Genomic DNA, 18,772 nt, shown 5'->3' with positions numbered 1-18,772 from the left:
AATATTTTTCCTGATATCTAACCTAAGCCTCCCTTGCTGCAACTTGAGGCCATTGTTCCTTGTTCTGTCATCTGCCACCACTGAGAACAGTCTAGCACCATCTTCTTTTGAACCCCCCTTCAGGGAGTTGAAGGCTGCTAGCAAGTCCCCTCTCAGCCTCCTCTTCCCTAGACCAAACAAGCCCAGTTCCCTCAGCCTTTCTTCAGAAGTCATGTGCCCTACCCTTCTAACCATTTTTGTTGCCCTCCAGTGGACTCTGTCCAATTTATCCACATCCTTTCTATAGGGAGGGCCCCAAAACTGGAAACAGTACTCAAGATGTGGCCTCAATATTGCCAAATAGAGGGAATAATCATTCCCCTCAATCTGCTGGCAATGCTCCTACTAAGCTGTTAGTTTCCTTCATAACAAGGGCACACTATTGGCTCATCTTCAGCTTATTATTCACTGTAACCCTCAGGGCCTATTTTGCAGAGCTGCTGCTAAGCCAGCTGGTCCCCAGTCTATACTGATGCATGGGATTGTTCCATCCTAAGTGCAGGACTTTGCACTTATCCTTACTGAACCTCATGAGAATTTTTTAGTCCAGTCCTCCAATTTGTCTAGCTCTCTCTAGATCCTAGCTTTACCCTCCAATATATCTACTACTCCCCAGTCTGGGTGTCATCTGCAACTTGGAATCCACTCCATCCCATCTTCAAGATAGTTGATGAAGATTTTGAACAAAACTAGCCCCAGGACCAACCCCTGGGGCACTCCACTTGATACTGGCTGCCAACTAGAAATCGCGCCATTGATTGAGCCTGACAATCCAGCCAGTTTTCTACATATCTTGCAATCTTTTAGTCCAGCCTGGACTTCTTTAGTTTGCTTGTGAGAATGTTGTGGGAGAACTGTATCCAAAGCTTTGCTGAAGTTAAAGTATATCACGTCCACTGCTTTCCCAGCATCCACAGAGCAAGTCATCTTGTCATACAAGACAATCAGGTTGGTCAGGCATGACTTCCTCTTGGTGAACACGTTAACTGTTCCTAATCACGTTCTCCTCCTCCAAGTTTTTAGAAATGGATTCCTTGAAGACTTGCTCCATGATTTTCCAGGGACTAAGCGAAGTGAGGCAGACGCATCTGTAGCTCAGCAGGTCCTCTTTCTCCCTTCCTCCAAGATAGGCATTATATTTGCCCTTTTCCATGTATGGGACTTCTCCCAGTTACCATGAGTTTTCAAAGTTAATGGCTGGAGGCTCTACAATCACATCGGCCAACTCCCTCAGCTCCTTCAGGTACATAGTGTCCAGCCCCATGTCCAACTTCTCTGAACAGTCCCTAACCTGTTCTTTTGCCATTGCTGCTCACCTCCTCCCCAAACACTGCTGCCAAGTGCAAGAGACTGGGAGCTGACCCTGCATGAGAAGACTGATTCAAAAAAGTAATTTTCCACAACAACAGTGTTTTCCACAATATCGGTCACTAGGTTGCCTCTCCCATTCATTAAGGGACCCACACTTCCCCTGATCTTCTTCTTCTTGTTGACAGACTGCTAGAAACCCTTCTCATTACCTCTCTTGTCCCTTGTATTGCCCTCCCAGCAGACACCAGGGTAACTGAAATCCACCACAAGAACCAGGGCCCGTGATCAGGAATCTTCCACTAGCTGTCTAAAGAAAACCTCATCCTCCTGGCCTGGTGGCCTACTGCAGACACCTATCATGACATCACCCTTGTTGCACTCTCCCCCATCCCTAACCCAGAGACTTTCAACAGGCCTATCTCCAAGTAATCATAGTTTTTCTTTTATATATAAAGTGCTACTCCTCCTCTTCTCCCCTCCCTGTCCTCTCTGAACAGTTTACACCAGGGGCGGGCAATAACTTCAGCTGGAGGGCCACTTAATGAGTTTTGGTGAGCTGTTGAGAGCCACAAGGATAGCCTGCCCCTTGACAGATGCCTGGCCCCAGTTACCATCTTGGGATCAATAGTCCCTCCCCTTGCCCCCAGAAGTATGCCTAGGGAGGTTGCCACCTTGAAACAGGAAAAAGAAACCCCTAAAATCACATACTGCAAGTCAAACATCTACTATAACATATTTTAATTGTATTTAAAAAAAATTGTCCTGATTTAAGTATTTGTATATACAGAGGTGATTGAATAATAGCTCAAAAATTAAGTCTTACTCTTGTTCATTGCATGTGTGGGGTGTGGCTGGGGGGGCGGTGTGCGTGGTGGGGTGTGGGATGTGGGTGGGTATGTGTGGGGGATTTGTCTTTATGAGGGGTGTGCATGTGTGAGGAGATTGTAGAGGGGGATGTAGGCCGGGTGGGGGAACATGTGACCCCACCCCACACGCCCCAGCACATCTCACCAGCACCCCCTCATCTTAGCAGCAGCAAGTGGTGGGCCATTAGGCTGCTCATTGCCTGTGCAGGCACATTTGCCCAGTGGCACATGGCTCCAATCAGTTCTGAAAGCTGCACATGGCAGCAAGGAAAAGAGTCAGGCCAGTCAAACTATCACACAGGATGCCCCACAACTCGCGTACAACTCCCAGGACTTGTGCACCATCAGGTGGAAGCCTCACATGATCAAGTCTGGCCCTGCTCCCTGTCACCACATGCAGGATTTCAAATTCTTCCTGCTCGTTTTCCAGGCTCTGTGCATTCATGTACAGACATATGAGGTAACTTGCCAATTGCCTTACTCTCCCATGAAGAATGAGAAGACAGCATACATTGCTGCCTCCTGCTTGTGCTTCTTCCAGGTCACCTGCTTCCCCACTTAACTCAGGGCTTTGGTCTCCATCCCCCTGATACATTTATGAAAAATAAACTTGATTATTTAAATCTTTCAGAAGCCAATATTCTGAGCCTCTTTTGCAGTGCTTAATTATAAATATTTGTAGACGTTCTTCTTTCCCCATTCATTTCTGCCTATAGGGGATGTACTTCACCTAAACAAATAAATCACCGGAGAAAAGTAAACTGCTGGTACCATCCTCAGATATGTATTCATCCCCTCAGTCTTTGACAAGTTCCCAATTATGAATCAGATTTCTTCCTTCATTTGAAATTTATTTTTGATAATTCCCTGAACCTGAAAGGGAGCTCTCTGTGGACCACATCCTGTGCAAACCATTTTTTGAGTCACGTAGTCTCCATGTTGCTAAACATGCTAGATAAACAAGAGAGATCCCAAAAGCAGGATTAAAACAGCCACCAGGTGACCGATAACTCTAATCTTGATGCAATACATCTTTCTTTTCTCAGTGATTACTTTCTTTTATAACTAAAACTGACAGCCTGATCAGAAGAGCCCACATCCTTGGACACCAATCAATCATATATGCTCCATTCTTACTTGCAACCAAATGTCTAAACATCATTCTGAAGTGGAATAACTAATAGACTGTTAAAAAACAAACAAGCAAAACAAGTACAGGAGTAAAGAAAATCTAGAATTTGGCTCCCCACCTCGTTGCCCAATGAAGAGGGGTGGAATTTAAATCTCCTCCCAGCTGATCAACAATGGCACCCTTAGATATGTAGTATCTGAAAACAGAATAAAAAGCACAATTTTAGTCCAGATAGTGCCAATTAAAATTATTCTCATGAAAGAAGTGATTTACTTGAAATGTATACGGTATAGGTGCATTCAATTTTCTATTTTTTAAAAGCTGATTTTAAAACAAAATCTTAGGCAGAAGTTTATATTTGCCCATTAAAGAAAGGCGCACAAAATTTTGGCGAAGGTATAATACAGTTTTACACAATTTAACTTGTAGCACATGTTATCACTGGAATGTCCCCACTGAAATCATAATTCCAAGAATTAATGTTTTTGTTATGCTTTTAACGAGTGCAAAGATTTTACATGCTTCTCAATTACAGTTGTTAGGCAAAGACAAAAACATAAGATACTTTAAAAATGACTGGATAGAAATTAAATTTTCTAAAAAAACATTTTTAAGCAGACCAACCACCTGTAGGACCAAAATGAATTATCCATATCTAATCTGTAGTAATTCATATTTATAACCACATGTAGTTCTTGTGAGCTGAGATAATTGTTTTTCTTACTGGAGAACACTTTTCCCGAAGTGATCAAGTTGGTGAGAAACTATTTTTTTTGTTTGAGTAACAAAGCACCTAACAGTAAAAAGCAATCATTTTTTACATGTTAATTTTGTCAAAAGTCTTATGATGGTATAATGTTTTCAGTGCAGATTAACAGAAAACACCTGTTACAACTGAAGTTGAGTCTTTGGTCATAAGCACATGTACAGGTAAACTTGTGATAGGATGCCCTGACCTAATAAAGATGAATTAATCAGGGGTACATTTGCCAATTTTTATTTATTTATATATTTTTTATGAACATGGCTTACTCCTTTTTAAGCAGCTGTCATGGTGCTGGTTGCTTCAGGGTTTATGCTTTCATCATCAAACCTCTATTACCTCTATTAAATGTGTTCATAGCGCTACATGAAAAATTTGGTCACAGCCAGATTTCAGGTACCCTAAAATGTAGGCGTTCAGATCTAAGCAAGCTACTATACAATCTGAATACTTATTCAGAAATAACCACCTACAAATTTTCAAATCTGTCAATTCCTGTTTGGAGCCATTTCTGTTCTCAAAGTTGTTTTAAGAGGTTATTTTGCTGATAAAACATGTACAAAATTGTCTCTGGAATCATAACTAAGTGTTTTGAGCCATAACACATTTCTCTTTTCAGAATCATAGCTACGACAGAAGAGAGATGGGAAACCGTGGTGTTCTTAAATTCAAGTGCCAATAAAGATAAATTTTACATAATTTCAAATCTCTTTTCCTTTTCTGGAGTGAGGCAGAGTTTAAAATCAGCCTTAGGAATGATACCTACAAAATCTGTATTTTTTTTTTTTAATTTATGGAAGAAAGGACAAGCGCACAACCAGAAAGTGCTAAAAGCTCCCTTATTTTGTAGATGCATTTAGGGCTCACAAAACAGATAAGAATTTGGCATCAAACACATAATGTTAAGGCTAAGTACAGACAGTCAAAAAGCCCGAGGCTAAACCAATTCAATCTGTGCAGGGTAGTCTGAGTTGCACAGACTGAACCAACAAGCAAGTGAACCAACTTTCACTTTTGATTCTGGAAATGCTGCCACATGCCCCCACAGTTCAAGCCAGAAGCCGGGTACTAAAGTATGCCTCCCTGCTCAGCTGGAGCAAACAGCCTGGGACAAGGCTAGCCCACCCACCTGGCAATTTGGGGGTGGTTTGCAAAGAAGGTGTAAAGCATCCTGGGAAGCTGGGAGACAGACTTAACTTGAATCTGGAAGGGATCTGGAACAGAAGTTCAATAAACCAATTTTACCTAAACCAGTTCAGTCTGATACGATATCTATCCAGGTTTATCTTAAACTGGTTTTGGCCATTTTGAAAGTGGTTTATGTGCACTGAACTTCTATTGTGTTACAGATTTAAACTGGTTTCTGACCACTTATACTGGTTCATGTGTAATTCCTGTCCCTAGCCTGAAGGAAAAATTTCCACAGTACCTATCTCCATATACATAAGGTCTACATCTACATTTTCATCAAATCCAATGTTCCTTTTTGCAGATGAGTGAATAGCTGTTTCAATGCCTAGTCAATTCGTAGACACCATTAAGAAAAGTGCTAACTCTGATAGGAGTATTTACAGCATAAGTATATGCCTTTCCATTTGACTCCAATGATTAATTCATTACACGTAAGTCAGCCTTGTAACCGACTAAACACATACAAAAGTAAGTTACATTTTTAACAAAGGCTTTTATTGTTTATTAAAGAAAAACTATATATGTTCTAGTGGTCCAAATTAAGGATTATTAATAAACTAAATAGTTAAATTGTCAGATGGAAGGAAAACACAGAAAGGGAGTATTGAAAGAGAAGGATTAAGATACAACAGGCCTCACAAAAGTTCTTGCTTTTTTTTTTTTTTTTTTTAAGAAGATCCATAGATTTACTTATCAATTCCACATACAGACTCTGCTTTAGGATGATAGCAGGAGGTAGAACACTATCTGTTTTCTGTTAAAAGAAGAAAGCCACAGACCTAAATTCAAAGATATTGCAACATCAGTGCTGTCATCCTTTTATATTTGTCCATGACAGTGTTAAAGGAAACTAGCAATTGCCCTTGCCATGAGAGCTGCTTTAAAAAGGTGTTCCTCAGTCTTTAAGAAACACCAACTAATTCCCAGTTCTTCTGTCCTTTTCCATAGAAGGTAGAGTCATCAACAAAAGAGGGGTGGGGAGTAAGAGAGCTCCTTTTAAAAGCAAATCATGATGGAACCTTTTTTTTCAACATAGGAAACAGTTTGGTTTGGTAATGGCTTCTGATGAAGCACACAATGCTTAGGTAGCACCTAAAATAAATCTATTTGTGCTCATTTTATGTGGGTGCCTATGTTGTTGTACAACCTGCTAACAAAATTGGAACTATTCTGCAGAATGCAGTTTGAATCCATGCGTTTTATACCAGGTACTCTGAGGTACCCATGTTATTTACTGCATACATTTAAGCTCATAATTTTTTAACGTCAGATAAAATGATTAGTGTTCATATACAGATGACAAAATATTAAATAGTAGACATTAACCCTCCAAAACTGGGCTCTTAAGGTTCTCAAAAAGAAAATCGTATGCTTTAAAACATCCTTATAGATCTTGGACTTGGAATTTTACTTTTAGTCTTTCAGTTTTAACACTAAATCCATAATTCTCCGACCCCTAGGCTTTAACCCTTGTATTAAGTTAAAAGAAAGGGGTTACCATATTAAAAGCACTGTTGTATCTGGTTCTAGACTACCAAAGGATTAATTCAGTTATCGCCTCTTGTATTACAGAAGACAAAAAGAACAGAAATGAGATAACAGAATATTTCCTTGTAAAGCACTTACCCTTATTAAACTAGGAAACACATTTCTTCCTTTCATCTGGCAATACAATGGAATGGTCACAAATAAAAGAGAGCTTTCAAGTTCACTGACTGCATGCACACTATTTTGCCACATTGCGCATTGAAAACCAAAAAGGAACCATTAGCTTAACATGAGAAATTTTACAGTAGCATAACTGCACTGAAAAAATTGCACCTTATCCAGTTCATTAAAACAATCTGAATTAGACCTGGACTTAACAGGTTTTCATTTTAGCACTAGACATTAGAATCTCTGCAAAGTATCTAAGCTAGTAGGTTCCTCACTTTCAAATTTTACACTTAAAACTGAAATTGGATGGCCATGAAAGGAACTATTAAAACTACTTCACATTCTAAACATTAAATCCGTTTATAGCTCTGATTGCCTAATGTTTAGTTTAATAATAACACATACTTCACCAGATCTATCCTGTTGTTGATTGCAGCCCAGTGGAGGAGTGTTACATTTTCTTTGTCTGGCTGCCGTACATCATAACCAGCTTCCACCAACTCTCTGCATCGTTCATATATCCCATACCTTTAAGAAGAAATAAATTCAAAATCGTTATTTAAGGCCAAAAAAAATGACAATGCATAGGAAAAAAGACAGGTGCCCACGTGCTATCAGGATTAGTGAATAGCAGGACCTTAGGCTGATGACATACATGTGTGTGGAGGGGAGTATGGGGGCCTTTACTGGAAGAAGCAGCATGTTAGTTTGACCTGGTTCTGCAATGTTTGTTTAGACCAGGTGCTTCAGTGGGGCTTTTTGAAGCTTTTATCCAAAGCTGATTCAATCAGCTTTTAGATAAAAGTGCCGTAAAAGCCCTGTTAAAGCACCCAATCTATACAGATGTTGGGCAAGCCAGATCCAACTAATGTGATGCCCCTTTTGGGTATATGCTGGGTTTTGGTGGGAGCACACAGAGTTTAAAGTGCCATTTTTAGGGGGGGGTTATGTCTGTAATCATATAAAGTTAGGGGTGAAATGGAGCTCAGGAGGTTATCTAGTCCAACCCCCTGCTCAAAGCAGGACCATCCTCAACTATATCATCCCACCCAAGCCTCTGTCTACCCTGGTCTTAAAACACCTCCAGGGATAGAGATTCCATCATCTCTTTATGTAACCTGTTCCAATGCTTTATCACCCTCCTAGTGAGAAAGTTTTTCCTAATATCTAACTTAAACCTCCCTGGCTGCAACTTGAGATGCTTGCTCCATGTTCTCTCACCTGCCACCACTGAGAACAGTCTAGCTCCATCCTCTTTGGCACTGCCCTTCAGGTAATTAAAGACTGCTATCAAATCCCTGTCTTCTCTTCTCCAAACTAAATTAACCCAGGTCCTTCAGCCTCTGCTCAGAAGTCATGTACCCCAGCTCCCGGAATCATTTTCGTTGCCTTCTGCTGGACTCCCTCCAACTTGTCCACATCCTTTCTGTAATGAGGAGCCCAAAACTGGACACAGGACTCTGGATGTAGCCTCACCAGTGAAGAAAACAGCAGCGTAATTACTTTCCTTGACAACTATCCTTGTTGAACCTCATGAAATTTCTTTTAGCCCAATACTCCAATTTGTCCAGGTCACTCTGAATCCTATCCTTCAATTTTAAAACAGAAAGATAATAGGGTCACACTCTAAGGATTTACACATTTAGAGACCCGATATTCTAAAACCTGTCAGCAGAAGCTTGATTTATTAGTTCAGCAGCTGATAGAATAGTTGTACCCACAGTACATTCCTGCTCTTTCAGCAACATAGTTCAGTGAGTTAACCTGAATGGAAAAAAATTCTCTCACCTCCTGGGGCCTCAGATGCATTTATGCTACTTATATTCGTATTCTTTTCCTGATCTCTTACGCGGAGACAGATGTTCAATGAACCACTGTCCACCAATTCCAACTGGTTTGTTCAGGAGATACCTAACCCAATAACTTGTAAGATTCAAAAACAACTTCAACAGTGCCTAGGACAGTAGCGTATCTTACCTTCCCTCCGTTTTCTCCATGGCCCACTACTAGCTCATGCTGACACTTCAATTCATAGTGGCTTGGTATATTTGTACTTATTTATGTATTAAGATACCATTTTGGACTTTACAAGCTAAGCTTTCATTTAAATCACGTCTTAAGCCCTCACCATTTGGCAAAAGAAACCACTGTAATATGAAGCTACCTTAATAAGGTTGCTACCTTATAAAACAAATACAGTAATGTATTTCAAATATGAAGCAATAACTCGAAAGTGTGAAAGGCCTTTATATATCTAATGTAGCATTAACTGAGATGCCTGTTAATATGGAGTCAGCCTATATCAGGGCTGTCTAACAGACAGAGTGCAGGGAGTTAGAGTGGCCCACAGGCTCCTGCCCAACCACAAGTGCTGCCATTGCACCTGCTGAAGCAGTAGCCAGGGTCTCTGGGCTCCCTCTTCCTCATCCAGTTTCTGCTTCCTGCCCCTTCTCCAGGTGCTCTGGCTGTGTATGCAGCAGCAGAGTGGGACTGACTACCTGTGAGGTGTGTCCAGTTGGGGTGGAGGTGGGGGCAGCTGGGTTCCCCACAGTGTGCAGAAGGATGGGAGAAGGGGAGAGCTGAGGGATGGATGGCTCCTTCACAGGGTGCAGCTCCTGGCAGCCTAGTAGTTTACAGCCCTGGCCTACCTGAAAGTAGAGTTACGATCATACTTGCAATTTGGAAATCTACCATATGGGACATATTGGAAGAAATATTATTTGCAGACCAAGACTGGAAAAGCACGCTTGGTTTCCTTTCCTACAAAACTTGACTGCTCTGGAGCAGACTTTTCAGTTCAAGCTCAAGGGTTTGTTAAAGGAATTTTCCTCCTATTTGTGCAGTTTCTACAAAAGTTCAACCCTGGTTAATTTGATAACTCATAAGTCTATTACAGTTGTTTAATTAAATGACACAGAAGTCTTTTCTCCCCTTTTAGGTAATTAACAGCTGCTCTTTTCCCAATTGAAAATTTCTAATCTGCTTACCTCTTCTACATATAAAACAAAAGCCAAATGGAAAGCTACATTTATTAGTTCTTTGGGCAAAACTCATAGCCACTTTTACCAACAAGAAACAAAAATATTAACAGTGGTTGAGAAGCATCACGAATTATTAATATGGTTTTGCTTTTTTCCTTGGTTCAATCTGCTGCCAATGGAAGAAGCCACATGAAGGAGAGAGTGAGAGACCAACAGACATGACTGACTAAGCCCATAAGCCCAACATTTTTAGACTCAGAACACCCCTTGTTAGGCTCAAGGCACTCACTAGAAAATGCCTAGTCTTTGCTTTCACTTGTTTTTTGACTATGGAAAAATAATAGAGCAGTTCTTCTGCTGCAAAGAACTCAGAAAGACCACAACAGGTCAGAATGTTTTTGACCCTATGAATTCTTATTTGAAATCTCTGGGTTTACCTTGTGAACTCCAATGTAGGTGTTTGCAGTGGTAACTGCATGATACCCCACAGCACCCTCTCCAGAATACTGTATCACCCTTGTTGAGGATCACCACCCTAAGGAGTTCCTGCAAGACTATGGGGAGGTCTAAAATGCACAATGCAGTGTCATGTAGTGATACCAAAGCTAGCTCTGTAACAAGTCCTTCTCTGAAGAGCTAATTAGGCTGCCTCCAACATCAAAGCTAGTTCATGGAACTAGCCCGGGTACCTCTGCATGGCACTGCATTAAAGAAACCCAAGAACCGGTAAAAGAAACCCATATTACAAACTACATCCATTAACCAATCCACGTCAGCCTTGGGCTACTGCCTTCCTACTCCCTGCTCTCCACATTTGGGAAGCAAAGTAAAGGAGGGAATCAGTAAAATCCAAAATCCATTCACACAAGCAGCAGCGTTGAAAACAGAAATATCAGTGTCACTATATGTACAGCATTCAGAATGTATAGGGATACAAATGCATGTCATATTTATTCTGGGAGAAAATTTTTAGTCCTAGGATCATGGGCCTCAATGGAGTAACAAATCACTTAGGTGCTGATCAATGCATGTACAGCTGCCATAAAGGCTTTGCTAAGAGCACAGAGCTTTGACCAAAACAGGAGTGACCCCACATCACTCAGGTGCCTGTGGAAGTAAACTTGACAAGCACCAGTGTTCAAATTGATTGTTAAAGCTGATTAATACGGATGGTGCCAAAGTCTAGAACACAAGTGGCAGAAGGTCTACGGATATCAATAACATCATAGAGGGGTTGATACTTGTTATTCAAGTATCTGATGTAAACAGAACTACTTAATGTGTAGGAACTGGAAACTTTTGGAACTATCTGCTAAGCCTAGAGCACACAAACCATTAGGAGCCTTAACCAACAGCATTCAGGGCTAACAACTTGTAACCTTTTAGACACGTGTTTAAGTAAGTAGTTGCTGTGTAGGAAAATTAACCTGGCTGAGCTTTTACAACGTACCAGCCTATGTAGTCATTCTTTTGGAGAAGCATACAGACTCCACCACCCTGACAGAGGGATACTTAAAGGGGAAAGAACTGAACTGACCAAGAGACAACATAGAGGAACAACATACACATTCATTACCCTGTTTCAAGTCCCTCTGAAATATGCCAGATGACATCCCAAGGAAAAGGGTTAGTGCATTTTAAGCTGTACATTTCTATAGTTATTCCAGCTCATTCTAGGGACCACCAACCTGTCAGCCTGCATCCTCTTGCTAGCCACCAAATGGTGACAGCAACGCAGTTTGGAAGGGCAAAATGTGTACAGGACTGTGCCCATGCCAACAGTACAGAAGATCTGACGCATCAAACTTCCAATCAGACAGATGAGTATCAATATTTTCCTGAAACAGTTCCTTATTGAGCCAATTTTATCAACTATGTCAAGTATTACACACAAACAAACTAGATGAGTAGCTTCCTACTGGTTTCAAAAGTGGGGGACTCTCAGAAACACAAAAATCCATCTTCATTAGATTAACAACATGCAAAGAAGAAAAATCACTATTACAATATACCGTTTAGGGAAAGGACACCAGATGGCGCTGTTATACACAGTATACAGGGGTGTTTTTTTTCCAGGGGTGTGAGAAGAGAACTTGTTTTTTTTATTTGTTTTATTTTGTTTCAAGAGGGTTTTCTGGCTCTCCAGCAAAGTTTTAGTCTTGGTGGAAAAGTGCCATGTTGCTGTTAGTCTTCTAGCCTTACTCACTAAAGGTAGGAAAAAGGCAACCGTTATAGTCGCAAATAGACCAACTGTGGTAATCAGCAAACAAGTTGGCCCACTGCACTAACCTCTATATCATCAGTTCTTGAGGCAGGGTGTTTCAGCAGAGGGGACTGTTGCCTGCCTGCTATTTGTAACCACCTCATCAAAGACTGGTGCATGTGTGCAAATAAACATTTGCAGTAGCACTATAATCAGGTCTCTAGACTTACTATTATTGATTGTTAGGCATGCCATGGATGCCTAACTACAATCTCCAGACAGTTTCCAAGGCCACAAACCAAGCCTAGAATGCTGACAGATAAAACAATTATTTTCCTCTTCAATTGCAAAGGAAGGCACATTTAAAGAATAAGATAGAACCAGTCTGGGAAAAGTCAAGTAAGCAATTCGAAAAAAAACTATAAATAATTTGTGCCTGTTCCTGGTGAAAGAGGATTGAGAGAATGTAATGAAGGAAAATGGATTCTGACTTCTTTCCAGTTTCTTGAGCTGTCTTGCTTAAGATTCTTCTTCAATAATAACTTTACCCTTCCACCATGAACACTGCAGCTTCGAGTGAAATGAGATGACCGGATATGGGTCAGCTGAGGGACGAGGGTCAAGGCTACACCTTCTGTAAAGGGAAACTGGTTAAGGACAGATAGGCTCACAGCATCACCTTCACTATCAAGAATCAGCTTGTCAGTCACCTTACTGAGCTACCTGTGTGAATTAATGAATGTCTTATGATATGACCCTCCATCTTAAACTATACAACAATCAATATGTCAGCATCATCAGTGTGTATGCCCTAACAATAACATCAAAGAACAGTTCTACTCCAGCCTGGATCATGTACTAACACTCACAAGGAGGACAAGATCATTCTCCTGGGTAACTTCAATGCCAGAGTTGGATGTGACCTGGAACTCTCAAGTAGCATCACTGGGAATGAAGATGTATGGAAAGCCAACTCCAACAGCATCCTTCTCCTTAGCAAATCCATGGAATATAGACTTGTCATCACAAATGCCATTTTCAGGCAGTGTGACAAATACAAGATCAGGAAAACAGACCTTAAGACAACGGGCTGAGAGCCATGGGGCTCTTTAGCCTGGAAAAGCGCAGGCTCAGGGGTGACCTGATGGCCACCTATAAGTTTATCGGGGTGACCAGGATCTGGGGGAACGTTTGTTCACCAGAGCGCCCCAAGGGATGACGAGGTCGAATGGTCATAAACTACTGCGAGACCGTTTCAAGCTGGACATAAGGAAGAATTTTTTTTGCTGTCCGAGCCCCCAAGGTCTGGAACAGTCTGCCATCGGAGGTGGTTCAAGCACCTACATTGCTTGAACCACCTACATTCAAGAGCAAATTGGATGCTTATCTTGCTGGGATCCTATGACCCCACCTGACTTCCTGCCCTTTGGGCGGGGGGCTGGACTCGATGATCTTCCAAGGTCCCTTCCAGCCCTAACGTCTATGAAATCTATGAAATATGAAAACCTGGAGGCAGCCTTGCTCTAAGAACTGGCACCTCCTCAACGTTATTCTTAAAGCCTGGGATGGAATGGATGTCCGTATCAACCAAGCCATGTGAGGAGCTGATAACCATTTCTGGAGAAGTAAGGAAGTTTTTAGGAAAAGTTTTAGGAAAAGAAGGAAGAAGAGCAGCAAAATAAGGACCCTGGACTTCAGAAAAACAGACTGATTCACTCAGGGATCTGATGGGCCAGATCCCCTGGTAGGCCAGTCTGAGGGGGAGAACAGTCCAAGATAGTTGTTTTGTAAAGAAACTTTACTGCAGGCATAGGAAAAAACCATCCCAATGTGCAGGAAGACAAGCAAGCATGGCAGAAGACCAGTTCAGCTTAGGGAACTCTTTAGTGAAACTTTGACAAAACTAGGGAGGAATATAAGAATATTACTTGAGCATACAAGGATACAATCAAAAAGGCTAAAGTAAAATTGAAGTTGTAGCTAGCAGGGGACACGAAGGGTAACAAGAAGGGTTTCTAAAAATCTGTCAGCAACAAGAGGAAGATCAGTGAAGACGTGGATCCCCTACTGAATGGGGGAGGCAACCTAATGAAAACATTGTGGAAAATGCCTTTTTCACCTCAGTCTTCTCAAGCCAGATCAGTTCCCAGACGACTGCACCTGGCAGCACAGTTTAGGGAGAAGGTGAGCAACCAACAGTGGCAAAAGAACAGGTTAGGAACTGTTTAGAGAAGTTGGATGTGTACAAGTCCATGGGTCCAGGTGCAATGCACCCGAGGGTGCTAAAGGAGTTGGCCAATGTAACTGCAGAGCTGCCAACCATTACTTTGATAATTCATGGCGATCAGAAGGGGTCCTAGACAACTGGAAAAGAGCAAATATAGAAGCAATTTTGAAGAAAGGGAAGAGAGGCTTTGGGGAACTACAGACAAGTCAGCCTCACCTGAGTCCCTGGGCAAATTGTGGAGCAGGTCCTCAAGCAATCCATTTCTAATCATTTGGAGGAGAAGAAGGTAAAGGAGGAACAGTCAGCATGGATTCACCAAGCGGAAGTCATGCCTGACCAACCTTATTGCCTTCTATGACAAGATGACTGGCTCCATGAATTCTGGGAGAGCAGCGGACATCATACCAAACCTCTGGATATGTCTCCCACAACTTTCACACAAGCAAGCTAAGTCCAGGTTGGATGAAAGGACTAAGGTGGATAGAAAACTGGCTGTATCATCAGGCTCAAAGGGTAGTAGCCCACCCTATACTGTGCAAATCTGAGGGTACACACCCCGCTTCCCATCCTGGATAAGTGGCGGGAGTAGGGGAATGAGCCACCAGATGTGTGGCACCCAGCAGCACCACCCTCTCCCTTCCCTATGCCCCCGAGACAAGCCAGGCCATCCTGTGCCTGCCCCACCCCAGCTGGACAGTGCTTGCCCCAGTCCCAGTCCCAGCTGTAGCCCCACTCCCTCCCTCACTGCAAGGGGACCTTGATCTGCCCCCACAAAACCCTTCCCATCCACCACAACAGACTTACCAGCTGCAAGCAGCTCTCCATGCTGCCAGGCTGTGCTCCTCACCATGCACGTGCTGCACTGCAGCTGCGCACATGCACAGGCATTTATCAGCCATATTATTGGCCATATCAGGCCAATTTCCAATACAGACAATTTTCTTTATATCAGTGCCAATCCAATATCAGACCAAGCTATCGGTGTACCTCTAACAAAAATGGCACATGACTTCTGAGGAGAGGTTGAGGGACCTGGATTTATTTAGGTCTGGAGAAGAGCAGACTGAGGGTGAGGTTTTAATAACTGCCACCTGAAGGGTGGTTCCAAAGAGGATGAAGTTAGACTGTTCTCAGTGGTGGCAGATGATAGAACAAGGAGCAATGGTCTCAAGTTGTAGCAAGGAAAGTTTAGGTTAAATATTAGGGAAAATTCTCTCACTAGGAGGGTATTAAAGCACTGGAACAGGTTACTGAGAGAGGTTGTAGAATCTCCATCCTTGGACGTTTTTAAGCTAGGCAAATCCTTGGCTGGGATTATATATTTGGGGATGGTCTTGCTCCTGAGGTCCCTTCTGACCTTAATCTTCTTTGACTGGTGCACATATCACTGTCTTGTCAGATCCACTCTGAAAAAATCAGCTTGCTCTGAAACACTGAAAAAAGTCATAAGTTATACAAAGGTCTCTCAGCACCAAATCTCTTCAAGACCCAAACACCTCTATAAAGATCTCCAACAGTGTCTTCATGAAAAGCTCTCTGTCCCGTACACAAATTAAGACAATACTGAAGAACTCTGGAAGGGTTTAAATCTACCATTCATATGGCCTGGGCACTTTTGCACCATGAGTCCACTGGGGCAGATACCAGTCAAATCTATCTCCTCAGAACTCTTAAAATGGATCCCTTACCAACCCTTGTATTCCAGAAGTCTGGCATGCCATCAAGGAAGCCAAGGCTATTGGACCAGATGGCATATCTGCTGAAATCTACAAGGCTGGTAGCAAGGAACTGGTACCGAGACTCCACAGATTTTCCCCACACACTTGGAAAAATGAAGGCATCCCTAGTGACCTGAGCAATACCAGCAATTGTGACCGTCTTCAAGATAGCAGATAAGCCTGCGTGTGGGAACTATTGAGGTATCACCTTCCTTTCCATAGCAAGGAAAAATGCTTGCCTGCATCTTCTGAACCATCTTCTGCTCCTTGCTGATTAAGTCCTGCCAGAATCTCAGTGTGGTTTCAGACCATCCAATGAGACAATTGGCATGATCTCTGTTGCCCAACAGGTCCAAGTAAAGTGTTGGGAACCACACCAGGACCTGTATATGCCCTTCACTGATCTCACCAAGTCCTTTAATTCCATCAGTCACAAAGCCCTGAGGAAAATACTGGCCAGATTTGGATGCCTGGGAAAGTATATCAGGGTCCAGAGGCTTTTCTACCACCAGATGACTGTGACCATTCTATGCAGTGGATTGGAAACAGACCCATTTGTCATCCTAACTGAGGTCAACCAAGGATGTATCATCCCCCCAATTTTGTTCTCCATTTTTGACCATCATACTGGCTCTTCTCATTAAGGACTGCCTTCCTTCCAGAATTGACATTAAATACTAAATGAAAGAAGGGCTCTTCAATCTGGGGCATTTTCAGCCTAGGTCCAAAGTACTCAAAACAATCCTTGACCTTCAATATGCTAAAAACTATGCCATCCTTGAGGATACTAAGGAAAACCTCCAGATCACAATGGATCTTTTCAGGGAAGCCTATCAAACTTCAGGCCTCTCTCTCAACATTCAGATGACTGAAGTGCTCTATCAGCTTGCCCTGGGCCATGAATGTAACCCTCTTCACCTCTGTTCCCAAATTACCATTAAAGAAGAGACCATGAAGATAGTTGAGCACTTCCCCTGCCTTGGTAGCCACCTCTGAGTGAATACTGATGAGGAGATCAAGCAAAACATCTGGTGTGCAAGTGCCTCCCTTGGGAAATTGCTTCAGTCTGTCTTTATTGATCATGATGTCTGGAAAGACATCAAGATCCAGGTCTACAATGCAGTCATCCTCCCCACTCTCTTATGGACATGAAACATGGGTGACCTACCATCATTATCTCAAGAGTCCAGAGAGGTATCACCAACGATGCCTCCAAAAAATCCTTCACATCAAATGGGAAGATCATGGTACAAATGTCAGCATCCTTGCTGAAGGCAATGTTACCAGCATTAAGTCAGTGATCCTCAACTTCACTGGGCCAGACATGGTGAGGATGCCTGATGCTTGCCTCTCAAAATAAGTACTCTACTCCCTATTTAGTAATGGCCTGAGATCTCACAGTGGCCGGGAGGAAATGCTACAAGGACACACTGAAGTCATACCTCAAGACAATGGATGCTGATGTCAAGACTTGGGAGGAGCTAGCTGCTGACCAACTCCAATGGCTGCTTGTCTTGAGGTAAAGCACCTTGACCTTGAAGCAGAAAAGAGAGCAGGCCTATGGCCAACCCTCTCCTGCAGAACAACCTGCAGCTTGTGCAGATGGGCCTGTGACTTAAGGACTAGACTTTTAAGTCATTTCAAGGCCCATCAATAAGCCTTGTTAGAGATGATCCTTAATTGAGGGATTGCCGACAACACAACTCTCCCTAAAAGGTCAGCATATCATTAATGGAACAAGAAAGAACAAGTTACTCAGTTGTAAATAGAGTTCTTAGACATTTTCTCTTCATATTTTAACTTAGGGCAACTACCAACAGTGCACTCTCTCTCAATGTTCAGAAGATGAAGATACGGGAGAGGGCATAACCCACTCAGCTCCTTCCAGCAGTTCTCTCAAATCCAAGTTTATAATTAGATCTCCAAAGATGGGAGGAAGGTAGATAGGCAGTATATCCAAGAACTAGGTTACAAATAAGTAAACTTCTTTTTTTTTTTGCGCAAAAGCAATTTTCACATGTTCCCACTCACTGAACACTTTAAGTAGTCAATTCCCCTTCAAGAACACTGGGACAAAAGTGACCTAATTAAGAGGGACTGAAGTAGTCAACATCTGACTGAACACTAAATCCAAAGACTAGGGTTTTGCAAATAAATCTGTGAAACAAAGGTACTTACGGAATAGTATTGAGGGTAACTTGGCTCTAATGAAATGGGAACACAACTCCTCTGGGGACAGAAATGGATGCTTTTGCTGATGGTCTTTCCTTAATTGCATACCATATTAATCATAACTGAAATATTAATTAAAGAACATTCTCCAACTGCATCAAAGGAGGATTTCAGAAGCTATATACCAGTTATGGGACCTTATGAGCAAAAAAACCTTAAGCAGCAAAGGGATATTGGTCAGCTGTTGCCTAAATCTCTTCTTTGAGCAACATGCGAACACAAATTGGCTTCAGCAAGAAAATAGGTGCGAAATAGATCTTAGATCAATGACAGGAAAACCTGGAAAATTTCTACTGAAGATGCTCCAAAATAATGTGAATTGGACATGTGGCTGGGGCTACATTATTACTTGCACAAATTGTTTAATTCTTTCACGTACAAAGGTAAAGCCATCAGCATAAAGGTAGTTCTGAATAACGTTCTCCATACTATGTAATCTACAGATGTAGGCTA

The 18,772-nt window shown here is 42.1% G+C and overlaps 1 protein-coding gene across 2 annotated transcripts in view; it reads right to left on the bottom strand.

Moving 5' to 3' along the window:
• ZDHHC17 (zDHHC palmitoyltransferase 17) overlaps positions 1-18,772 on the bottom strand; it is a 130,980-nt gene that overhangs the window by 58,959 nt on the left and 53,249 nt on the right. For both annotated transcript variants that reach the window (XM_090042570.1, XM_090042569.1), the window contains exons 3-4: positions 7,364-7,486; positions 3,467-3,544 (exon numbers count right to left, since the gene is read on the bottom strand). In XM_090042570.1, coding sequence (XP_089898696.1) covers positions 3,467-3,544; positions 7,364-7,486 — 201 coding nt within the window. The remainder of the gene's footprint in view (positions 1-3,466; positions 3,545-7,363; positions 7,487-18,772) is intronic.

This window comes from Crocodylus siamensis, chromosome 4, assembly GCF_052110815.1.
Source record: "Crocodylus siamensis isolate JL-2025a chromosome 4, ASM5211081v1, whole genome shotgun sequence".
Taxonomy (NCBI): Eukaryota; Metazoa; Chordata; order Crocodylia; family Crocodylidae; genus Crocodylus; species Crocodylus siamensis.
The sequence above is the reverse complement of the archived record's forward strand: the minus strand, read 5'-3'. Positions and strand labels throughout refer to the sequence as shown.